The 21,531-nt window shown below is 48.4% G+C and overlaps 1 protein-coding gene across 3 annotated transcripts in view; it reads left to right on the forward strand.

The window, feature by feature from the left end:
- Positions 1-21,531, forward strand: part of DYNC2H1 (dynein cytoplasmic 2 heavy chain 1) — a 1,021,614-nt gene that overhangs the window by 357,703 nt on the left and 642,380 nt on the right. For all 3 annotated transcript variants that reach the window (XM_063951545.1, XM_063951543.1, XM_063951544.1), the window contains exons 52-53: positions 19,815-19,957; positions 21,315-21,387. In XM_063951545.1, the coding sequence (XP_063807615.1) occupies positions 19,815-19,957; positions 21,315-21,387 (216 nt within the window). The remainder of the gene's footprint in view (positions 1-19,814; positions 19,958-21,314; positions 21,388-21,531) is intronic.

Below are 21,531 nucleotides of genomic sequence, written 5' to 3' on the forward strand. Positions count from 1 at the left end.
TCCTTGGGGCTGAGGATAGACCGAATGGTAAAGCTCTGAATTGGTAATGATCCTTCACCAGTGCAAACCGTAGGTAAGCCTGGAGGGGGGACCAAATCTGGATATGTAGGTACACATCCTTTATGTCCATGGATACCATGAACTCTTCTGGTTCCAAACCTGCAATGACCGACTGGATTGATTCCATCTTGAATCTGTAGACCCTTAGAAATTGGTTTAAAACTTTTAAATTGAGTATAGGTCTGACTGTCCCGTCTGGCTTTGGCAAGACAAAAAGACTGGAATAAAATCCCGTTCCTCTCTGAGAGGTAGGGACTGGAACAATGACCTCTGACTGTAGCAATTTTTTAAGTAAGTAACGCCTTTTCCTTTTGAGGGCACCGAGGCAAACCTGTTGTAAAACACTGACTGTGAGGTCTTTCTTGAAACTCCATCCTGTACCCCTGAGAGATTATGTTGTTTATCCAGATCTCTGGAGAGGTGTTGGCCCATCTGTCCTGAAACCTCTCCAGTCGTGCGCCCACCAGGGAAGACCCCAGGTGAGCTGGGAGACCGTCATGCCACGGTTTTGTCAGTAGGTTTATCTTGCTTTCTGGTCGTTGCCTGTGAGCGGCCTCTACCTCTACCCCACGCGCCGGCCCACCGAAACCTCTTCCTCGGGCTCAAAAGGACTGAGATCTGAAAGAATTAAACGTTGGACCCGAATAACCTCTCTTAACCTGTGGAGTGGTTTTCGTATAAGGAGTAGGGATGAATGTGGACTTCCCAGCCGTATCCTGGGCTATCCACTTGTCCAATTCTGGACCGAAAAGAGTGTCACCCGTAAAGGGAATAGCTTCCACTGCCTTTTTAGTGTCAATCTCCTTGCCATTCTCTGAGCCATAGAATTCTCCTTGCCGATATGGCCGATGCGGAGATGCGCGATGCAATCCTACTAGCATCCTTAGACGTCTGACACAAGTATGAAGCTGATTCTCGAATGTGTTCTGCCAGTTGAGTGATCTCTTCCAGGCTATTTTCCTCCTCAATAGCCTGTATAATACGGCTGGCCCATGCTCCCATGGCCTTGTTAACCCAAGCACAGATGAGGGTAGGCCTCTGTGCCGCACCTGCTGCTACAAAAATCGACTTTCTCTGACGTCCTAGTGGATGCTGGGAACTCCGTAAGGACCATGGGGAATAGCGGCTCCGCAGGAGACTGGGCACAACTAAAAGAAAGCTTTTAGACTACCTGGTGTGCACTGGCTCCTCCCACTATGACCCTCCTCCAAGCCTCCGTTAGATTTTTGTGCCCGGCCGAGCTGGATGCACACTAGGGGCTCTCCTGAGCTCTTAGAAAGAAAGTATATTTTAGGTTTTTTTATTTTACAGTGAGACCTGCTGGCAACAGGCTCACTGCAACGAGGGACTAAGGGGAGAAGAAGCGAACCTACCTGCTTGCAGCTAGCTTGGGCTTCTTAGGCTACTGGACACCATTAGCTCCAGAGGGATCGACCGCATGGAACTGGCCTTGGTGTTCGGTCCCGGAGCCGCGCCGCCGTCCCCCTTACAGAGCCAGAAGCAAGAAGAAGTCCGGAAAATCGGCGGCATGAAGACTTCTGTCTTCACCTAGGTAGCGCACAGCACTGCAGCTGTGCGCCATTGCTCCTCATACACACTTCACACTCCGGTCACTGAGGGTGCAGGGCGCTGGGGGGGGGCGCCCTGAGCAGCAATAAAAAACACCTTGGCTGGCAAAACAATCACAATATATAGCTCCAGAGGCTATATATGTGATAATTACCCCTGCCAGAATCCTTAAAAAAGCAAGAGAAAAGTCCGCGAAAAAGGGGCGGAGCTATCTCCCTCAACACACTGGCGCCATTTTCTCTTCACAGTGCAGCTGGAAGACAGCTCCCCAGGCTCTCCCCTGTAGTTTGCAGGCTCAAAGGGTTAAAAAGAGAGGGGGGGGCACTAAATTTAGGCGCAATATTGTATATACAAGCAGCTATTGGGAAAAATTCACTCAATATAGTGTTAATCCCTAAATTATATAGCGCACTGGTGTGTGCTGGCATACTCTCTCTCTATCTCCCCAAAGGGCTGTGTGGGGTCCTGTACTCAGTCAGAGCATTCCCTGTGTGTGTGCGGTGTGTCGGTACGGCTGTGTCGACACATTTGATGAGGAGGCTTATGTGGTGGCAGAGCAGATGCCGATAAATGTGATGTCGCCCCCTGTGGGGCCGACACCAGAGTGGATGGATAGGTGGAAGGTATAAACCGACAGTGTCAACTCCTTACATAAAAGGCTGGATGACGAAATAACAGCTGTGGGACAGCCGGCTTCTCAGCCGCGCCTGCCCAGGCGTCTCAAAGGCCATCAGGGGCTCAAAAACGCCCGGTCCCTCAGATGGCAGACACAGATGTCGACACGGAGTCTGACTCCAGTGTCGACGAGGTTGAGACATATACACAATCCACTAGGAACATCTGTTACATGATCCCGGCAATAAAAAATGTGTTACACATTTCTGACATTAACCCAAGTACCACTAAAAAAGGGTTTTATGTGTGGGGAGAAAAAGCAGGCAGTGTTTTGTTCCCCCATCAAATGAGTGAATGAAGTGTGAAAAAGCGTGGGTTCCCCCGATAAGAAACTGGTAATTTTTAAAAAGTTACTGATGGCGTACCCTTTCCCGCCAGAGGATAAGTTACGCTGGGAGATATCCCCTAGGGTGGATAAGGCAGTCACACGTTTGTCAAAAAAGGTGGCACTGCCGTCTTAGGATACGGCCACTTTGAAGGTACCTGCTGATAAAAAGCAGGAGGCTATCCTGAAGTCTGTATTTACACACTCAGGTACTAGACTGAGACCTGCAGATAGTGCTGCTGCAGCGTGGTCTGTGACCCTGTCAAACAGGGATACTATTTTGCGAACATAAGAGCATATTAAAGACGTCGTCTTATATATGAGGGATGCACAGAGGGATATTTTGCCGGCTGGCATCCAGAATTAATGCAATGTCCATTCTGTCAGGAGGGTATTAGAGACCCGACACTGGACAGGTGATGCTGACTTGAAAAGGCACATAGAGCCTTATAAGGGTGAGGAATTGTTTGGGGATGGTCTCTGGGAACTCGTATCCACAGCAACAGCTGGGAAGAAAATTTTTTACCTCAGGTTTCCTCACAGCCTAAGAAAGCACTGTATTATCAGGTACAGTCCTTTCGGCTTCAGAAAAGCAAGCGGGTCAAAGGCGCATCCTTTCTGCACAGAGACGAGGGAAGAGGAAAAAAGCTGCACCAGTCAGCCAGTTCCCAGAATCAAAATTCTTCCGCTTCCTCTCAGTCCACCGCATGACGCGGGGGCTCCACAGGCGTAGCCAGTTACGGTGGGGGGCCGCCTCAAAAATTTCAGCGATCAGTGGGCTCGCTCACAGGTGGATCCCTGGATCCTTCAAGTAGTATCTCAGGGGTACAAGCTGGAATTCGAGGCGTCTCCCCCCCGCTGTTTCCTCAAATCTGCCTTGCCGACAACTCCCTCAGGCAGGGAGGCTGTGCTAGAGGCAATTCACAAGCTGTATTCCCAGCAGGTGATAGTCAAGGTGCCCCTACTTCAACAAGGACGGGGTTACTATTCCACACTGTTTGTGGTACCGAAACCGGACGGTTCGGTGAGACCCATGTTAAATTTGAAATCCTTGAACACATACATACAAAAATTCAAGTTCAAGATGGATTTGCTCAGGGCGGTTATTGCAAGCCTGGAGGAGGGGGATTACATGGTATCCCTGGACATCAAGGATTCTTACATACATGTCCCCATTTACCATCCTCACCAGGAGTACCTCAGATTTGTGGTACAGGATTGCCATTACCAATTCCAAACACTGCCATTTGGACTGTCCACGGCACCGAGGGTCTTTACCAAGGTAATGGCAGAAATGATGATACTCCTTCGAAAAAAAGGGAGTTTTAATTATCCCGTACTTGGACGATCTCCTTATAAAGGCGAGGTCCAAGGAGCAGTTGTTGGTCGGAGTAGCACTATCTCGGGAAGTGCTACAACAGCACGGATGGATTCTATACATTCCAAAGTCACAGCTGGTTCCTACCACACGCCTACTGTTCCTGGGGATTGTTCTGGACACAGAACAGAAAAAAAGTATTTCTCCCGCAGGAGAAAGCCAAGGAGCTGTCATCTCTAGTCAGAGACCTCCTGAAACCAAAACAGGTATCGGTGCATCACTGCACACGAGTCCTGGGAAAAATGAGAGCTTCTTACGAAGCAGAATTCCATTCGGCAGGTTCCATGCAAGAACCTTTCAGTGGGACCTCTTGGACAAGTGGTCGGGATCGCATCTTCAGATGCATCGGCTGATAACCCTGTCTCCAAGGACCAGGGTATCTCTACTGTGGTGGCTGCAGAGTGCTCATCTTCAAGAGGGCCGCAGATTCGGCATACAGGACTGGGTCCTGGTAACCACGGATGCCAGCCTTCGAGGCTGGGGGGCAGTCACACAGGGAAGAAATTTCCAAGGACTTTGGTCAAGTCAGGAGTCGTCCCTACACATAAATATTCTGGAACTGAGGGCCATTTACAATGCCCTAAGTCTGGCAAGGCTTCTGCTTCAAAACCAGCCGGTACTGATCCAATCAGACAACATCACGGCAGTCGCCCATGTAAACCGACAGGGCGGCACAAGAAGCAGGATGGCGATGGCAGAAGCCACAAGGATTCTCCGATGGGCGGAAAATCTCGTCTTAGCACTGTCAGCAGTGTTCATTCCGGGAGTGGTCAACTGGGAAGCAGACTTCCTCAGCAGACACGACCTACACCCGGGAGAGTGGGGTCTGCATCCAGAAGTCTTCCAACTGTTGGTAAACTGTTGGGAAAGGCCACAGGTGGACATGATGGCGTCCCGCCTAAACAAAAAACTAGATATTGCGCCAGGTCAAGGGACCCTCAGGCGATAGCGGTGGACGCTCTAGTGACACCGTGGGTGTACCAGTCGGTTTATGTATTCCCTCCTCTGCCTCTCATACCAAAGGTACTGAGAATAAGAAGAAGACGAGGAGTAAGAACGATACTCGTGGTTCCGGATGGGCCAAGAAGAGCTTGGTACCCAGAACTTCAAGAAATGATATCAGAGGACCCATGGCCTCTACCGCTCAGACAGGATCTGCTACAGCAGGGGCCCTGTCTGTTCCAAGTCTTACCGCGGCTGCGTTTGACGGCATGGCGGTTGAATTCCGGATCCTAAAGGAAAAGGGCATTCCGGAGGAAGTCATTCCTACGCTGATAAAAGCCAGGAAAGAAGTAACCGCAAACCATTATCACCGTATTTGGCGAAAATATGTTGCGTGGTGTGAGGCCAGGAAGGCCCCAACAGAGGAATTTCAGCTGGGTCGTTTTCTGCACTTCCTACAGTCAGGAATGACTACGGGCCTAAACTTGGGTTCCATTAAGGTCCAGATTTCGGCTCTGTCGATTTTCTTCCAGAAAGAACTGGCTTCACTGCCTGGAGTTCAGACATTTGTAAAGGGAGTGCTACATATTCAGCCCCCTTTTGTGCCTCCTGTGGCACCTTGGGATCTCAACGTGGTGTTGAGTTTCCTAAAATCACATTGGTTTGAGCCACTTAAAACTGTGGATTTGAAATATCTCACGTGGAAAGTGGTCATGTTATTGGCCTTGGCTTCGGCCAGGCGTGTGTCAGAATTGGCGGTTTTGTCATGTAAAAGCCCTTATCTGATTTTCCATATGGATAGGGCAGAATTGAGGACTCGTCCCCAGTTTCTCCCTAAGGTGGTATCAGCTTTTCACTTGAACCAACCTATTGTAGTGCCTGCGGCTACTAGGGACTTGGAAGATTCCAAGTTACTGGACGTAGTCAGGGTCTTAAAAATGTATTTCTCTGACGTCCTAGTGGATGCTGGGAACTCCGTAAGGACCATGGGAAATAGCGGCTCCGCAGGAGACTGGGCACAAAAGAAAAGCTTTAGGATTACCTGGTGTGCACTGGCTCCTCCCCCATGACCCTCCTCCAAGCCTCAGTTAGATTTTTGTGCCCGACCGAGCTGGGTGCAATCTAGGAGGCTCTCCTGAGCTTCTTAGGAAAAGTTAGTTTTAGGTTTTTTATTTTCAGTGAGACCTGCTGGCAATAGGCTCACTGCATCGAGGGACTAAGGGGAGAAGAAGCGAACCTGCCTGCTTGCAGCCAGCTTGGGCTTCTTAGGCTACTGGACACCATTAGCTCCAGAGGGACCGAACACAGGCCCAGCCTCGGAGTCCGGTCCCAGAGCCGCGCCGCTGGCCCCCTTACAGAGCCAGAAGCAAGAAGAGGTCCGGAAAATCGGCGGCAGAAGACATCAGTCTTCACCAAGGTAGCGCACAGCACTGCAGCTGTGCGCCATTGCTCCTCATGCACCACACGCTTCGGTCACTGATGGGTGCAGGGCGCTGGGGCGCCCTGAGCAGCAATATAAACACCTTGGCTGGCTAAAATACATCACATATAACCCCCAGGGCTATATGGATGTATATTAACCCCTGCCAGATTCCTAAAAAAAGCGGGAGAAAAGTCCGCCGAGAAGGGGGCGGAGCCTATCTCCTCAGCACACTGGCGCCATTTTCCCTCACAGCTCCGCTGGAAGGACGTCTCCCTGACTCTCCCCCGCAGTCCTGCACTACAGAAAAGGGTAAAACAAGAGGGGGGGGGGCACTAATTAGGCGCAGTATAATATACACAGCAGCTATAAAGGGAAAAACACTCTGTATGGTGTTATCCCAACATATATATAGCGCTCTGGTGTGTGCTGGCATACTCTCCCTCTGTCTCCCCAAAGGGCTAGTGGGGTCCTGTTCTCTATCAGAGCATTCCCTGTGTGTGTGCTGTGTGTCGGTACGACTGTGTCGACATGTATGAAGAGGAAAATGATGTGGAGGCGGAGCAATTGCCTGTAATGGTGATGTCACCCCCTAGGGAGTCGACACCTGAGTGGATGAGCTTATGGAAGGAATTACGTGAAAGTGTCAGCTCTTTACAAGACGGTTGATGACATGAGACAGCCGGCTACTCAGCTTGTGCCTGTCCAGGCGTCTCAAAGACCATCAGGGGCTCTAAAACGCCCGCTACCTCAGATGGCAGATACAGACGCCGACACGGATACTGACTCCAGTGTCGACGATGAAGAGACGAATGTGACTTCCAGTAGGGCCACACATTACATGATTGAGGCAATGAAAAATGTTTTACACATTTCTGATACAGGTTGAGTATCCCATATCCAAATATTCCGAAATACGGAATATTCCGAAATACGGACTTTTTTGAGTGAGAGTGAGATAGTGAAACGTTTGTTTTTTGATGGCTCAATGTACACAAACTTCGTTTAATACACAACGTTATTAAAAATATTGTATTAAATAACCTTCAGGCTGTGTGTATAAGGTGTATATGAAACATAAATGAAATGTGTGAATGTACACACACTTTCTTTAATGCACAAAGTTATAAAAAATATTGGCTAAAATTTCCTTCAGGCTGTGTGTATAAGGTGTATATGTAACATAAATGCCTTCTGTGCTTAGATTTAGGTCCCATCACCATGATATCTCATTATGGTATGCAATTATTCCAAAATACGGAAAAATCCGATATCCAAAATACCTCTGGTCCCAAGCAATTTGGATAAGGGATACTCAACCTGTAGTACAAGTACCACTAAAAAGGATATTATGTTTGGTGAGAAAAAACTACCTGTAGTTTTTCCTGCATCTGAGGAATTAAATGAAGTGTGTGATGAAGCGTGGGTTTCTCCCGATAAAAAACTGATAATTCCTAAAAAGTTATTGGCATCATACCCCTTCCCGCCAGAGGATAGGGCACGTTGGGAACACCCCCTAGGGTGGATAAAGCGCTCACACGCTTGTCAAAACAGGTGGCACTACCGTCTCCTGATACGACCGCCCTTAAGGAACCTGCTGACAGAAAGCAGGAGAATATCCTAAAATGTATATACACTCACACGGGTGTTATACTGCGACCAGCAATCGCCTCAGCCTGGATGTGCAGTGCTGGGGTGGCTTGGTCGGATTCCCTGACTGAAAATATTGATACCCTGGATAGGGACAGTATATTACTGACTATAGAGCATTTAAAAGATGCATTTGGCATCAAGAGTAAGTGCGCTGTCCATATCTGCCAGAAGAGGGTTATGGACGCGGCAGTGGTCAGGTGATGCTGATTCCAAAAGGCATATGGAAGTATTGCCTTATAAAGGGGAGGAGTTATTTGGGGTAGGTCTATCGGACCTGGTATCCACGGCAACTGCTGGGAAATCCACATTTTTACCCCAGGTAGCCTCTCAACATATAAAGACGCCGTATTATCAGGCGCAGTCCTTTCGGCCCCATAAGGGCAAGCGGGCGAAAGGCTCCTCATTTCTGCCCCGTGGCAGAGGGAGAGGAAAAAGGCTGCAGCAAACAGCCAGTTCCCAGGAACAGAAGCCCTCTCCCGCTTCTGCCAAGTCCTCAGCATGACGCTGGGGCTCTACAAGCGGACTCAGGCACGGTGGGGGCCCTTCTCATGAATTTCAGCGCGCAGTGGGCTCACTCACAAGTGGACCCCTGGATCCTTCAGGTGGTATCTCAGGTGTACAAATTGGAATTCGAGACGTCTCCCCCTCGCCGTTTCCTAAAGTCTGCCTTACCGACGTCTCCCTCCGACAGGGAGGCGGTATTGGAAGCCATTCACAAGCTGTATTCACAGCAGGTGATAATCAAGGTACCCCTCCTGCAACAGGGAAAGGGGTATTATTCCACGCTGTTTGTGGTACCGAAGCCGGATGGCTCCGTGAGACCTATTTTAAATCTAAAATCTTTGAACACTTACATACAGAGGTTCAAATTCAAGATGGAGTCACTCAGAGCGGTGATCGCGAACCTGGAAGAAGGGGACTATATGGTGTCTCTGGACATCAAGGATGCTTACCTCCATGTCCCAATTTACCCTTCTCACCAAGGGTACCTCAGGTTTGTGGTACAGAACTGCCACTATCAGTTTCAGACGCTGCCGTTTGGATTGTCCACGGCACCCCGGGTCTTTACCAAAGTAATGGCCGAAATGATGATACTCCTTCGAAGGAAGGGAGTTTTAATTATCCCTTACTTGGACGATCTCCTGATAAGGGCAAGATCCAAGGAACAGTTGGTAGTCGGAGTAGCACTATCTCAAGTAGTGCTGCGGCAGCACGGTTGGATTCTCAATATCCCAAAATCGCAGCTGATCCCGACGACACGTCTTCTATTCCTAGGGATGATCCTGGACACAGTCCAGAAAAAGGTGTTTCTCCCGGAAGAGAAAGCCAGAGAGTTATCCGAGCTAGTCAGAAACCTCCTAAAACCAGGCCAAGTATCAGTGCACCAATGCACAAGGGTCCTGGGAAAAATGGTAGCTTCCTACGAAGCAATCCCATCGGCAGATTCCACGCAAGAACATTCCAGTGGGACCTGCTGGACAAATGGTCCGGATCGCATCTTCAGATGCATCAGCGGATAACCCTGTCCCCAAGGACAAGGGTGTCTCTCCTGTGGTGGTTGCAGAGTGCTCATCTTCTAGAGGGCCGCAGATTCGGCATTCAGGACTGGGTCCTGGTGACCACGGATGCCAGCCTGCGAGGCTGGGGAGCAGTCACACAGGGAAGAAATTTCCAGGGCTTGTGGTCAAGCCTGGAGACATCACTTCACATAAATATCCTGGAGTTAAGAGCCATTTACAATGCTCTAAGCCAAGCAAGACCTCTGCTTCAAGGTCAGCCGGTGCTGATCCAGTCGGACAACATCACGGCAGTCGCCCACGTAAACAGACAGGGCGGCACAAGAAGCAGGAGGGCAATGGCAGAAGCTGCAAGGATTCTTCGCTGGGCGGAAAATCATGTGATAGCACTGTCGGCAGTGTTCATTCCGGGAGTGGACAACTGGGAAGCAGACTTCCTCAGCAGACACGACCTCCACCCGGGAAAGTGGGGACTTCACCCAGAAGTCTTCCACATGATGATAAACCGTTGGAAAAAACCAAAGGTGGACATGATGGCGTCCCGCCACAACAAAAAACTGGACAGGTATTGCGCCAGGTCAAGGGACCCTCAAGCAATAGCTGTGGACGCTCTGGTAACACCGTGGGTGTACCAGTCAGTGTATGTGTTCCCTCCTCTGCCTCTCATACCCAAGGTGCTGAGAATTATACGGCGGGGAGGAGTAAGAACTATTCTCGTGGCTCCGGACTGGCCAAGAAGGACTTGGTACCCGGAACTTCAAGAGATGCTCACAGAGGACCCGTGGCCTCTACCTCTGAGAAGGGACCTGCTCTAGCAGGGACCCTGTCTGTTCCAAGACTTACCGCGGTCGCGTTTGACGGCATGGCGGTTGAACGCCGGATCCTAAAGGAAAAAGGCATTCCAGACGAAGTCATCCCTACTTTGATAAAAGCCAGAAAGGATGTAACCGCAAAGCATTATCACCGCATCTGGCGGAAATATGTTGCGTGGTGCGAGGCCAAAAAGGCCCCGACAGAGGAATTTCAACTGGGTCGATTCCTGCATTTCCTGCAAACAGGAGTGTCTATGGGCCTAAAATTAGGATCCATTAAGGTCCAGATTTCGGCCCTGTCGATTTTCTTTCAGAGAGAACTGGCTTCAGTGCCTGAAGTCCAGACGTTTGTTAAGGGAGTGCTACATATACAGCCTCCTTTTGTGCCTCCAGTGGCACCCTGGGATCTGAATGTTGTTTTGGTTTTCCTAAAATCACATTGGTTTGAACCACTCAACACTGTGGACTTAAAATATCTCACATGGAAAGTGGTCATGTTGTTGGCCCTGGCTTCAGCCAGGCGTGTGTCCGAATTGGCGGATTTATCCTGTAAAAGCCCTTACCTGATTTTTCATACGGACAGGGCAGAATTGAGGACTCGTCCTCAATTTCTCCCAAAGGTGGTTTCAGCGTTTCATCTGAACCAGCCTATTGTGGTACCTGCGGCTACTAAGGACTTGGAGGACTCCAAGTTGCTGGACGTTGTCAGGGCCCTGAAAATATATGTTTCCAGGACGGCTGGAGTCAGGAAAATTGACTCGCTTTTTATCCTGTAGGCACCCAACAAAATAGGTGCTCCTGCTTCTAAGCAGACTATTGCTCGCTGAATTTGTAGCACAATTCAGCTTGCGCATTCTGCGGCTGGATTGCCGCATCCTAAATCAGTAAAAGCCCATTCCACGAGGAAAGTGGGCTCATCTTGGGCGGCTGCCCGAGGGGTCTCGGCTTTACAACTTTGCCGAGCTGCAACTTGGTCAGGGGCAAACACGTTTGCAAAATTCTACAAGTTTGATACCCTGGCTGAGGAGGACCTTGAGTTCTCTCATTCGGTGCTGCAGAGTCATCCGCAATCTCCCGCCCGTTTGGGAGCTTTGGTATAATCCCCATGGTCCTTACGGAGTTCCCAGCATCCACTAGGACGTCAGAGAAAATAAGATTTTACTCACCGGTAAATCTATTTCTCGTAGTCCGTAGTGGATGCTGGGCGCCCATCCCAAGTGCGGATTGTCTGCAATACTTGTATGTAGTTATTGCCTAACTAAGGGTTATTGTTGAGCCATCTGTTGAGAGGCTGTTATGTTTCATACTGTTAACTGGGTATAGTATCACAAGTTATACGGTGTGATTGGTGTGGCTGGTATGAGTCTTACCCGGGATTCAAAATCCTTCCTTATTGTGTCAGCTCTTCCGGGCACAGTATCCTAACTGAGGCTTGGAGGAGGGTCATAGTGGGAGGAGCCAGTGCACACCAGGTAGTCTAAAAGCTTTCTTTTAGTTGTGCCCAGTCTCCTGCTGAGCCGCTATTCCCCATGGTCCTTACGGAGTTCCCAGCATCCACTACGGACTACGAGAAATAGGTTTACCGGTGAGTAAAATCTTATTTTAAAGCTGTGTCAACTTTACGATCTGAAACATCCTTTAAAGTCGTAACATTAGGTATCGGCAAAATTGTCTTTTTTGATAATCTTCCTAGGGAAGCATCCACTACCGGCGGATTCTCCCATTTATCCATTACCCCTTTAGGTAAAGGGTACGTTACCTGAAATCGTTTTGGGAATTGAAAACGTTTATCAGGTTGTTTCCATGCCTCCTCCATTTGAGTTTGGAGAGATTTAGGAATGGGAAACACTGCTGAACGTGGTTTCTGGGATTTGAATAATTAGAATTCCTACGATTCCTTAATTTCTTCTCCCTTAAAGTCTAGGATGTCTTTAACTGCATCAATTAAGGAGTCAATTCCTGAGATTGCCGAATCCTCTTCCGTAGAGTCGGCGTCCAGGTTAGATTCAATTAACTCAGCTTCCTCCGTATCCATAATAATACCATCCTCTTCCTCTGTTACCTGAACCACAGGAAGGGGTCTTTTAACTGCCTTGCGCACATTCGTGTCTGCTTGTGCGGGCGGCGTTAATTTAATGAGGAACTCTTCCATCGTCTTTGAGAATCCCGCAGCCCACTCTGATTGTTGTTTGCGTGATTCCGCCATTTCCTTGGAAATTCTATCCGTAAGAATATCCTCCCACGACCTAGACTGAGCACTGCTCCCCGACTGTGCGTCCTTGTCTAAGCAGGAGTCGCACACCCCGGAGCTGCCAACCCTAGTGCTCTTCTTGTTACACTTTGTACACACATAATAGGTCTTAGATGTCTTGGTTGTTGCCTTAGACATGTTTATCCGTTTATTTAACAATTTAAACAGTGCTTTCACCCTTTACAACAGGAAGAGAAAGCCTGTATTAAAGACGGGAGTGAAGTGGTTGAAACCGGCTGTAAAAACTTTTCCCATCCTATGTAGAAGGGAGGACAAAACTAACTAAAAAAAAAATATATATATATTTTTTAACTATGAATATTTTTCTTTTCTAACACCAGCCTGTTTTGCACACTTCACAGACCCAGCTGTCAATCATCAGCGATGTAGGGTCGTCCCGTGTCCTTCAGTATTTCCGTCAGGATCTTTGAGTAGAAGTCCTTGAAAATACACATATAAATCAATAATTAAATTTCAGGAGATCCTCATTCCTATTCTATATATATATATATATATATATATATATATATATAATAAGAATTTACTCACCGGTAATTCTATTTCTCGTAGTCCGTAGTGGATGCTGGGAACTCCGTAAGGACCATGGGGAATAGCGGGCTCCGAAGGAGGCTGGGCACTCTAGAAAGATCTTAGACTACCTGGTGTGCACTGGCTCCTCCCACTATGACCCTCCTCCAAGCCTCAGTTAGGACACCGTGCCCGGACGAGCGTACACAATAAGGAAGGATTTTGAATCCCGGGTAAGACTCATACCAGCCACACCATTCACACCGTATAACTCGTGATATGAAACCCAGTTAACAGTATGAAACAACTGAGCCTCTCAACAGACGGCTCAACAATAACCCGATTTAGTTAACAATAACTATGTACAAGTATTGCAGATACAGCGCACTTGGGACGGGCGCCCAGCATCCACTACGGACTACGAGAAATAGAATTACCGGTGAGTCAATTCTTATTTTCTCTGACGTCCTAGTGGATGCTGGGAACTCCGTAAGGACCATGGGGATTATACCAAAGCTCCCAAACGGGCGGGAGAGTGCGGATGACTCTGCAACACCGAATGAGAGAACTCCAGGTCCTCCTCAGCCAGGGTATCAAATTTATAGAATTTTGCAAACGTGTTTGCCCCTGACCAAGTAGCTCGGCAAAGTTGTAAAGCCGAGACCCCTCGGGCAGCCGCCCAAGATGAGCCCACCTTCCTTGTGGAATGGGCATTGACAGATTTTGGCTGTGGCAGGCCTGCCACAGAATGTGCAAGCTGAATTGTACTACAAATCCAACGAGCAATAGTTTGCTTAGAAGCAGGAGCACCCAGCTTGTTGGGTGCATATAGGATAAACAGCGAGTCAGATTTTCTGACTCCAGCCGTCCTGGAAACATATATTTTCAGGGCCCTGACCACGTCTAACAACTTGGAGTCCTCCAAGTCCCTAGTAGCCGCAGGCACCACAATAGGCTGGTTCAGGTGAAACGCTGACACCACCTTAGGGAGAAACTGGGAACAAGTCCTCAATTCTGCCCTATCCATATGGAAAATCAGATAAGGGCTTTTACAGGACAAAGCCGCCAATTCTGATACTCGCCTGGCCGAAGCCAAGGCCAACAACACGACCACCTTCCACGTGATATATTTCAGATCCACGGTTTTAGTGGTTCAAACCAATGTGATTTTAAGAAACTCAACACCACGTTGAGATCCCAAGGTGCCACAGGGGGCACAAACGGGGGCTGAATATGCAGCACTCCCTTTACAAATGTCTGAACTTCAGGTACTGAAGCTAGTTCTTTTTGAAAGAAAATCGACAGAGCCGAGATCTGTACCTTAATGGAGCCCAGTTTTAGGCCCATATTCACTCCTGCTTGCAGGAAATGCAGAAATCGACCTAGTTGAAATTCCTCTGTTGGGGCCTTTTCGGCCTCACACCATGCAACATACTTCCGCCATATGCGGTGATAATGATTTGCTGTAACCTCTTTCCTAGCTTTAATAAGCGTAGGAATGACTTCCTCCGGAATGCCCTTTTCTTTCAGGATCCGGCGTTCAACCGCCATGCCGTCAAACGCAGCCGCGGTAAGTTTTGGAACAGACAGGGCCCCTGCTGCCGCAGGTCCTGTCTGAGCGGCAGAGGCCATGGGTCCTCTGATATAATTTCTTGAAGTTCTGGGTACCAAGCTCTTCTTGGCCAATTCGGAACCACGAGTATCGTTCTTACTCCTCGCCTTCTTATTATTATTCTCAATACCTTTGGTATGAGGGGCAGAGGAGGGAACACATAAACCGACTGGTACACCCACGGTGTTACCAGAGCGTCCACAACTATCGCCTGAGGGTCCCTTGACCTGGTGCAATATCTATTATAGCTTTTTGTTGATGCGGGACGCCATCATGTCCACCTGTGGCCTTTCCCAAAGGTGTACAATCCTTTGGAAGACTTCTGGATGAAGTCCCCACTCTCCCGGGTGGAGGTCGTGTCTGCTGAGAAGATCTGCTTCCCAGTTGTCCACTCCGGGAATGAACACTGCTGACAGTGCTAACACATGATTTTCCGCCCATCGGAGAATCCTTGTGGCTTCTGCCATCGCCATCCTGCTTCTTGTGTCGCCCTGTTGGTTTACATGGGCGACCGCCGTAATGTTGTCTGATTGGATCAGTACCGGCTGGTTTTGAAGCAGAGGCCTTGCCTGACCCAGGGCATTGTAACTGGCCCTCAGTTCCAGAATATTTTGTGTAGAGAAGTCACCTGACTTGACCAAAGTCCTTGGAAGTTTCTTCCCTGTGTGACTGCCCCCAGCCTCAAAGGCTGGCCTCCATGGTCACTAGGACCTAGTCCAGTATGTCGAACCTGCGGCCCTCCTTAAGATGGGCACTCTGCAGCCACCATTTTAGAGATACCCTGGTCCTTGGAGACAGGGTTATCAGCCGATGCATTTGAAGATGCGATCCGGACCACATGTCCAACAGGTCCCACTGAAAAGTTCTTGCATGGAACCTGCCGAATGGGATTGCTTCGTAGGAAGCTACCATTTTTCCCAGGATTCGCGTGCAATGATGCACAGATACCTGTTTTGGCTTCAGGAGGCCTCTGACTAGAGATGACAGCTCCTTGGCTTTCTCCTCCCGGAGAAACACCTATTTCTGGTCTGTGTCCAGAACCATCCCCAGGAACAGTAGACGTGTCATAGGAACCAGCTGTGACTTTGGACTGTTTAGAATCCAACCCTGCTGTTGTAGCACTTTCCAAAATAGTGCTACCCCGACTAGCAACTGCTCCTTGGACCTCGCCCTTATAAGGAGATTGTCCAAGTACGGGATAATTAAAACTCCCTTTTTTCGAAGGAGTATCATCATTTCGGCCATTACCCCGGTAAACACCCTCGGTGCCTTGTACAGTCCTGTCTGGACTTGGTAATGGTAATCCTGTACCACAAATCTGAGGTACTCCTGGCGAGGATGGTAAATGGGGACATGCAGGTAAGCATCCTTGATGTCCCGGGATACCCTGTAATCCCCCTCGTCCAGGCTTGCAATAACCGCCCCGAGCGATTCCATCTTGAACTTGAATTTTTTAATGTATGTGTTCAAGGATTTTAATATAAATGGGTCACACCGAACCATGCGGTTTCGGTACCCCAACCCGTGTAGAATAGTAACCCCGTCCTTGTTGAAGTAGGGGCACTTGAGTATTACCTTTGGGAATACTGCTTATTAATTGCCTCTAGTACAGCCTCCCTGCCTGAGGGAGTTGTCGGCAAGCCATAATCTAGGAAACGGCTGGGGGGAGATATCTCGAATTCCAGCTTGTACCCCTGACATACTATTTGAAAGAAACAGGGATCCACCTCTGAGCGAGCCCACTGATCGCTGAAATTTTGGAGACGGCCCCCCACCGTACCTGGCTACACCTGTGGAGCCCCCGCATCATGCTGTGGGCTCAGAGGAAGCGAGAGAAGAATGTTGATTCTGGGAGCAGGCTGACAGGTGCAGCTTTTTCCCTCTTCCCTTGTCTCTGTACAGAAGGGAAACGCCTTTGACCCGCTTGCTTTTCTGAAGCCGAAAGGACTGTACCTGATAATACAGTGCTTTCTGAGTCCGTGAGGAAACCTGAGGTAAAAATATTTCTTCCCAGCTGTGGCTGTGGATACGAGGTCCCAGAGACCATCCCCAAATAATTCCTCACCCTTATAAGGCAGAATCTTTTTAAAGTCAGCATCACCTGTCCCGTGACAGGTCTCTAATACCCTCCTGACAGAATGGACATTACATTCATTTTGGATGCCAGCCGGCAAAATATCCCTCTGTGCATCCCTCATATATAAGACGACGTCTTTAATATGTTCTCATGTTTGACAGGGTCACCGACCACGCTGCAGCAGCACGATCTGCAGGTCTCCGTCTAGTACCTGAGTGTGTAAATACAGACTTCAGGATAGCCTCCTGCTTTTTATCAACAGGTACCTTCAAAGTGGCCGTTCCTAAAACGGCAGTGCCACCTTTTTTGACAACCGTGTAAGCGCCTTATCCACCCTAGGGGATATCTCCCAGCGTAACTTATCCTCCTGGCGGGAAAGGGTACGCCATCAGTAACTCTTTAGAAATTACCAGTTTCTAAACGGGGGAACCCACGCTTTTCACACACTTCATTTATTCATCTGATGGGGGAACAAAACACTGCCTGTTTTTTCTCCCCAACCTAAAAACCCATTTTTAGAGGTGCTTGGGTTAATGTCAGAAATGTGTAACACATTTTTTATTGCCGGGATCAAGTCACGGATGTTCCTAGTGGATTGTGTATATGTCTCAACCTTGGCGACACTGGAGTCAGACTCCGTGTCGACATCTGTGTCTGCCATCTGAGAGAGCGGGCGTTTTTGAGCCCCTGATGGCCTTTGAGACGCCTGGGCAGGCGCGGGCTGAGAAGCCGGCTGTCCCACAGCTGTTACGTCATCCACCCTTTTATGTAAGGAGTTGACACTGTCGGTTAATACCTTTCACCTATCCATCCACTCTGGTGTCGGCCCCACAGGGGGCTACATCACATATATCGGCCTCTGCTCCGTCACCATATAAGCCTCCTCATTCAACATGTCGACACAGCCGTACCGACACACCGCAGACACACAGGGAATGCTCTAAACGAGGACAGGACCCACAAAAGCCCTTTGGGGGGACAGAGTGAGAGTATGCCAGCACACACCAGAGCGCTATATATATACAGGGACTAACTGAGTTATGTCCCTAATAGCTGCTTTTCATATAATATATATACTGCCAAATTTAATGCCCCCCCTCTCTTTTCCCTCTTACTGTACTGTAGATTGCAGGGAAGAGCCAGGGAGCTTCCTTCCAGCCGAGCTGTGAGGGAAAAATGGCGCCAGTGTGCTGAGGAGATAGGCTCCGCCCCTTTTTCGCGGCCTATTCTCCCGGTTTTTATGGAATTCTGGCAGGGGTATTTTCCTCATATATAGCCCCTGGGGCTATATATTGAGGTATTTTAGCCAGCCAAGGTGTTTTTATTGCTGCCTCAGGGCGCCCCCCCCCCAGCGCCCTGCACCCTCAGTGACCGGAGTGTGAAGTGTGTGAGAGGAGCAATGGCGCACAGCTGCAGTGCTGTGCGCTACCTTGGTGAAGACAGAGTCTTCATGCCGCCGATTTTCCGGACCATCTTCTTGCTTCTGGCTCTGTAAGGGGGACGGCGGCGCGGCTCCGGGACCGAACACCAAGGACTGGGCCTGCGGTCGATCCCTCTGGAGCTAATGGTGTCCAGTAGCCTAAGAAGCCCAATCCGGCTGCAAGCAGGCGAGTTCGCTTCTTCTCCCCTTAGTCCCTCGCTGCAGTGAGCCTGTTGCCAGCAGGTCTCACTGAAAATAAAAAACCTAAGTCTATTCTTTCTAAGAGCTCAGGAGAGCCCCTAGTGTGCATCCAACCTCGGCCGGGCACGAATTCTAACTGAGGCTTGGAGGAGGGTCATAGTGGGAGGAGCCAGTGCACACCAGGTAGTCTAAGATCTTTCTAGAGTGCCCAGCCTCCTTCGGAGCCCGCTATTCTCCATGGTCCTTACGGAGTTCCCAGCATCCACTAGGACGTCAGAGAAATATATATATATATATATATATATATATATATATATATATATATATAAACCTCTCTAATCTACAATTGTCCAGCAGAGGGAGCCCCGACTACAGCTAAAGTTCCCATCTGACGGTCTATTGGATTATGACCCGAGGGGGCGGGCTGATCCCTGCCCCTCATCTTGGCGCCTATTTGTGAAACAAAAATGGCCGCTATTAAACTTTTTAATATAGTTCATTAAAACCCCCCCCTTGCTTGTTATACATGAAAGCCAAGGTAAATCCCTTCATAGATCCCCGCGGCTGCCTCTCTCCTTCGCTCGCACGCCTGTGGCCGCTTCTTTGGTCCCAGCGCGGCGCCTGTCTGCGGGGGAGAGAAATGTGCAGCGGCGGTGACTCACCCGGCCAGCGTGTGCGCTCTCCATCGCGCTCAGCGCTGGCCGCTTGTTAGTCTGATCGCGGTGCTTGTCAGCGGGGGAGAGTACTGCTCTCCCCCTGTGCAGCGGCGGTGACTCATCCGGCCAGTGTGTGCGCTATCTATCGCGCTCAGCGCTGGCCGCTCAGTTCTATGTGTAAAGTGTCTAGAGCGTTCCCTTCACCAAGGGAGCTCTGACACTGCCAAACAAGGTGCAATCTTGTCTTTCCCAGCCAGTTAAACTAGGCTGTATACTAGGGCCCTTGTATCACCAGTACTCACAGTTACCCATGAGGATCTCCTGATGAGAGATGCCGTTCCCTTCAAAAGGGATCTTTGTCTCTTAATAATATTTAGACTTTGTCCCCCTTTTATTAGGTTGACGCAGTCACTTCCTTTGTAGTCAGGAGCTCAGTGCTCCAACGTGCTACTCCTCCAGCACAGTTTTCAAAACTGAGGCATGAGGGGCGTGAAGGGGGAGGAACCGGCTGTGCAGACAATGCAAATTTTTTTTAGATTGTGCCACACCTCCGGTTGCAGGCTTCACACTCCAGTGTCCCCTAGTGGATGAAAGAGAAATGGTTATTACCAATGTTCATGATAAGAAAGTTAGTGCATAGGTCCGTTTATACGATTTGCTCATTCTTGTGTGCACCAACACTTCTATTGCAAGATATTAATCTGTCCCCTTATTATAGGAGTTCTGCATAATCTGCATGTTGTCCTGATCATGGATTGTACAAATGCCAATTTCACTATAAACTGCGAGAGTAATCCAGCACTCTACAAGAGATGCTCAGTGCAGTGGATGGAGGGCTGGTCGGATAGGAGCATGAAGAAGGTATGTCATTATGTGCACCTATAATCCGTATTCTTATTAATGTGAGATTGGCTATTGATCAGTGATACAGTTATGTTGTACAATTTAGCTTATCCCTTGCTTTTCATTTCAGCATGGGTTTAACTCCCCACTGAATTGATTTATCATTTGCAGTCGCATTATTACAGGCAAGACAGAAAAAGTTTTGAGAATCCCTGGCAACTGGCGCACTATAAGCAGCCCCCTGATTGATTCACCACAGCTAAACCTAACCAAGAGTTCAAAACCCAGTAATACAATACACAAACAATTTCTGGGACTCAGAAAGAAGGCGCTTCTTTACTATACAACATTAAAGCAAACAATACATCCCTGTGGTTGTTTTAGAAGAGTCTCCGTAAGGCACTATGTAGATCTTTTCTTCCTTAACCGGATGTCCTCTCACAAGATGATGTCAACATGTGGAAAAGGCAATAATATGTATATGTGTAGTAAAGTTTTAATTTAGAGAAAAATAGAGCTGTCGCTTGATTGTGTGAAACACATTCAAAATGGTCAAGTGCAAGATGAACTTTTTCAATCGATGGGCGTACCCTGACTCACACTCCAATAGATGTGTCACAACATGTAAAGGTATCTTTATCCACCACGGTGCCTTAGAACCCCAGCATGCAGTAAAACCCTTGAATAGTAGGTAAGCGTACCCCACTCGCACAACAAAAGGCTGAATTCAAACGCATAAAGGTTTCTTTGGTATTTTTTCAAAAGGGTATTCTCATTAATGATGTGGGGCGTACCCTACTCACGGGAAGATTAGTAGTATTCAGGCATATCTGGGTTTCTTTAAGAGGCTGAACATCTGCATAATCAGCTTAACGGACGTCCTCATATGTGGCACTTTCAGCGATGGGACACCATTCACAAATTCAACAGCAAAAATCCATTAAAAAAAAGTTTATTAAAAGAGCCTCATGGAATCGAATTAAATGAAAAAAGAAGCATACAGATGGATCAAAAGTCCAAAAATTGACATTAAGTAAAGACTGGCATGGCTTTTTGGAGAAAAATAAAACTGATAAAAAAATATATAAAAAGTCCGGAACTTCCACAACAAAAAAGAAAACAGATACAAAAACATAAAATGTCAGTTCATACCCGTACTCTTCTAAAACAACCACAGGGATGTATTGTTTGCTTTAATGTTGTATTGTAAAGAAGCTCCTTCTTTCTGAGTCCCAGAAATTGTTTGTGTATTGCATTATTACAGGGAAATCCTTGGGCAGCTGGCCCAGGGATGAAATACATTTTAGAATGTGAATTTGAACTATAGAAATTACTAATTTGTTCTTGGGTAGAGTAATATTTATCCTTTTTTCAGATTCCCAGGATGTTATTTTCAGACACAACAAGTCAAGAGAAGAGTCAGCACTCTGAGTACAAGAAGTCTTCAGGTGAGTCTCTTGCTTTACCGTAGCTCCCAGCATTGGGAGATTGTAAAGTCGGGACAGGGTGGGGGGTGTGAATGCCACTATGTTCTATAGTGAGAAACATCCCAGCCAAGCTCCCCCCAACACACACACATCGGGACAAAATTC

This window comes from Pseudophryne corroboree, chromosome 2 (genome assembly GCF_028390025.1).
Source record: "Pseudophryne corroboree isolate aPseCor3 chromosome 2, aPseCor3.hap2, whole genome shotgun sequence".
NCBI lineage: Eukaryota > Metazoa > Chordata > Amphibia > Anura > Myobatrachidae > Pseudophryne > Pseudophryne corroboree.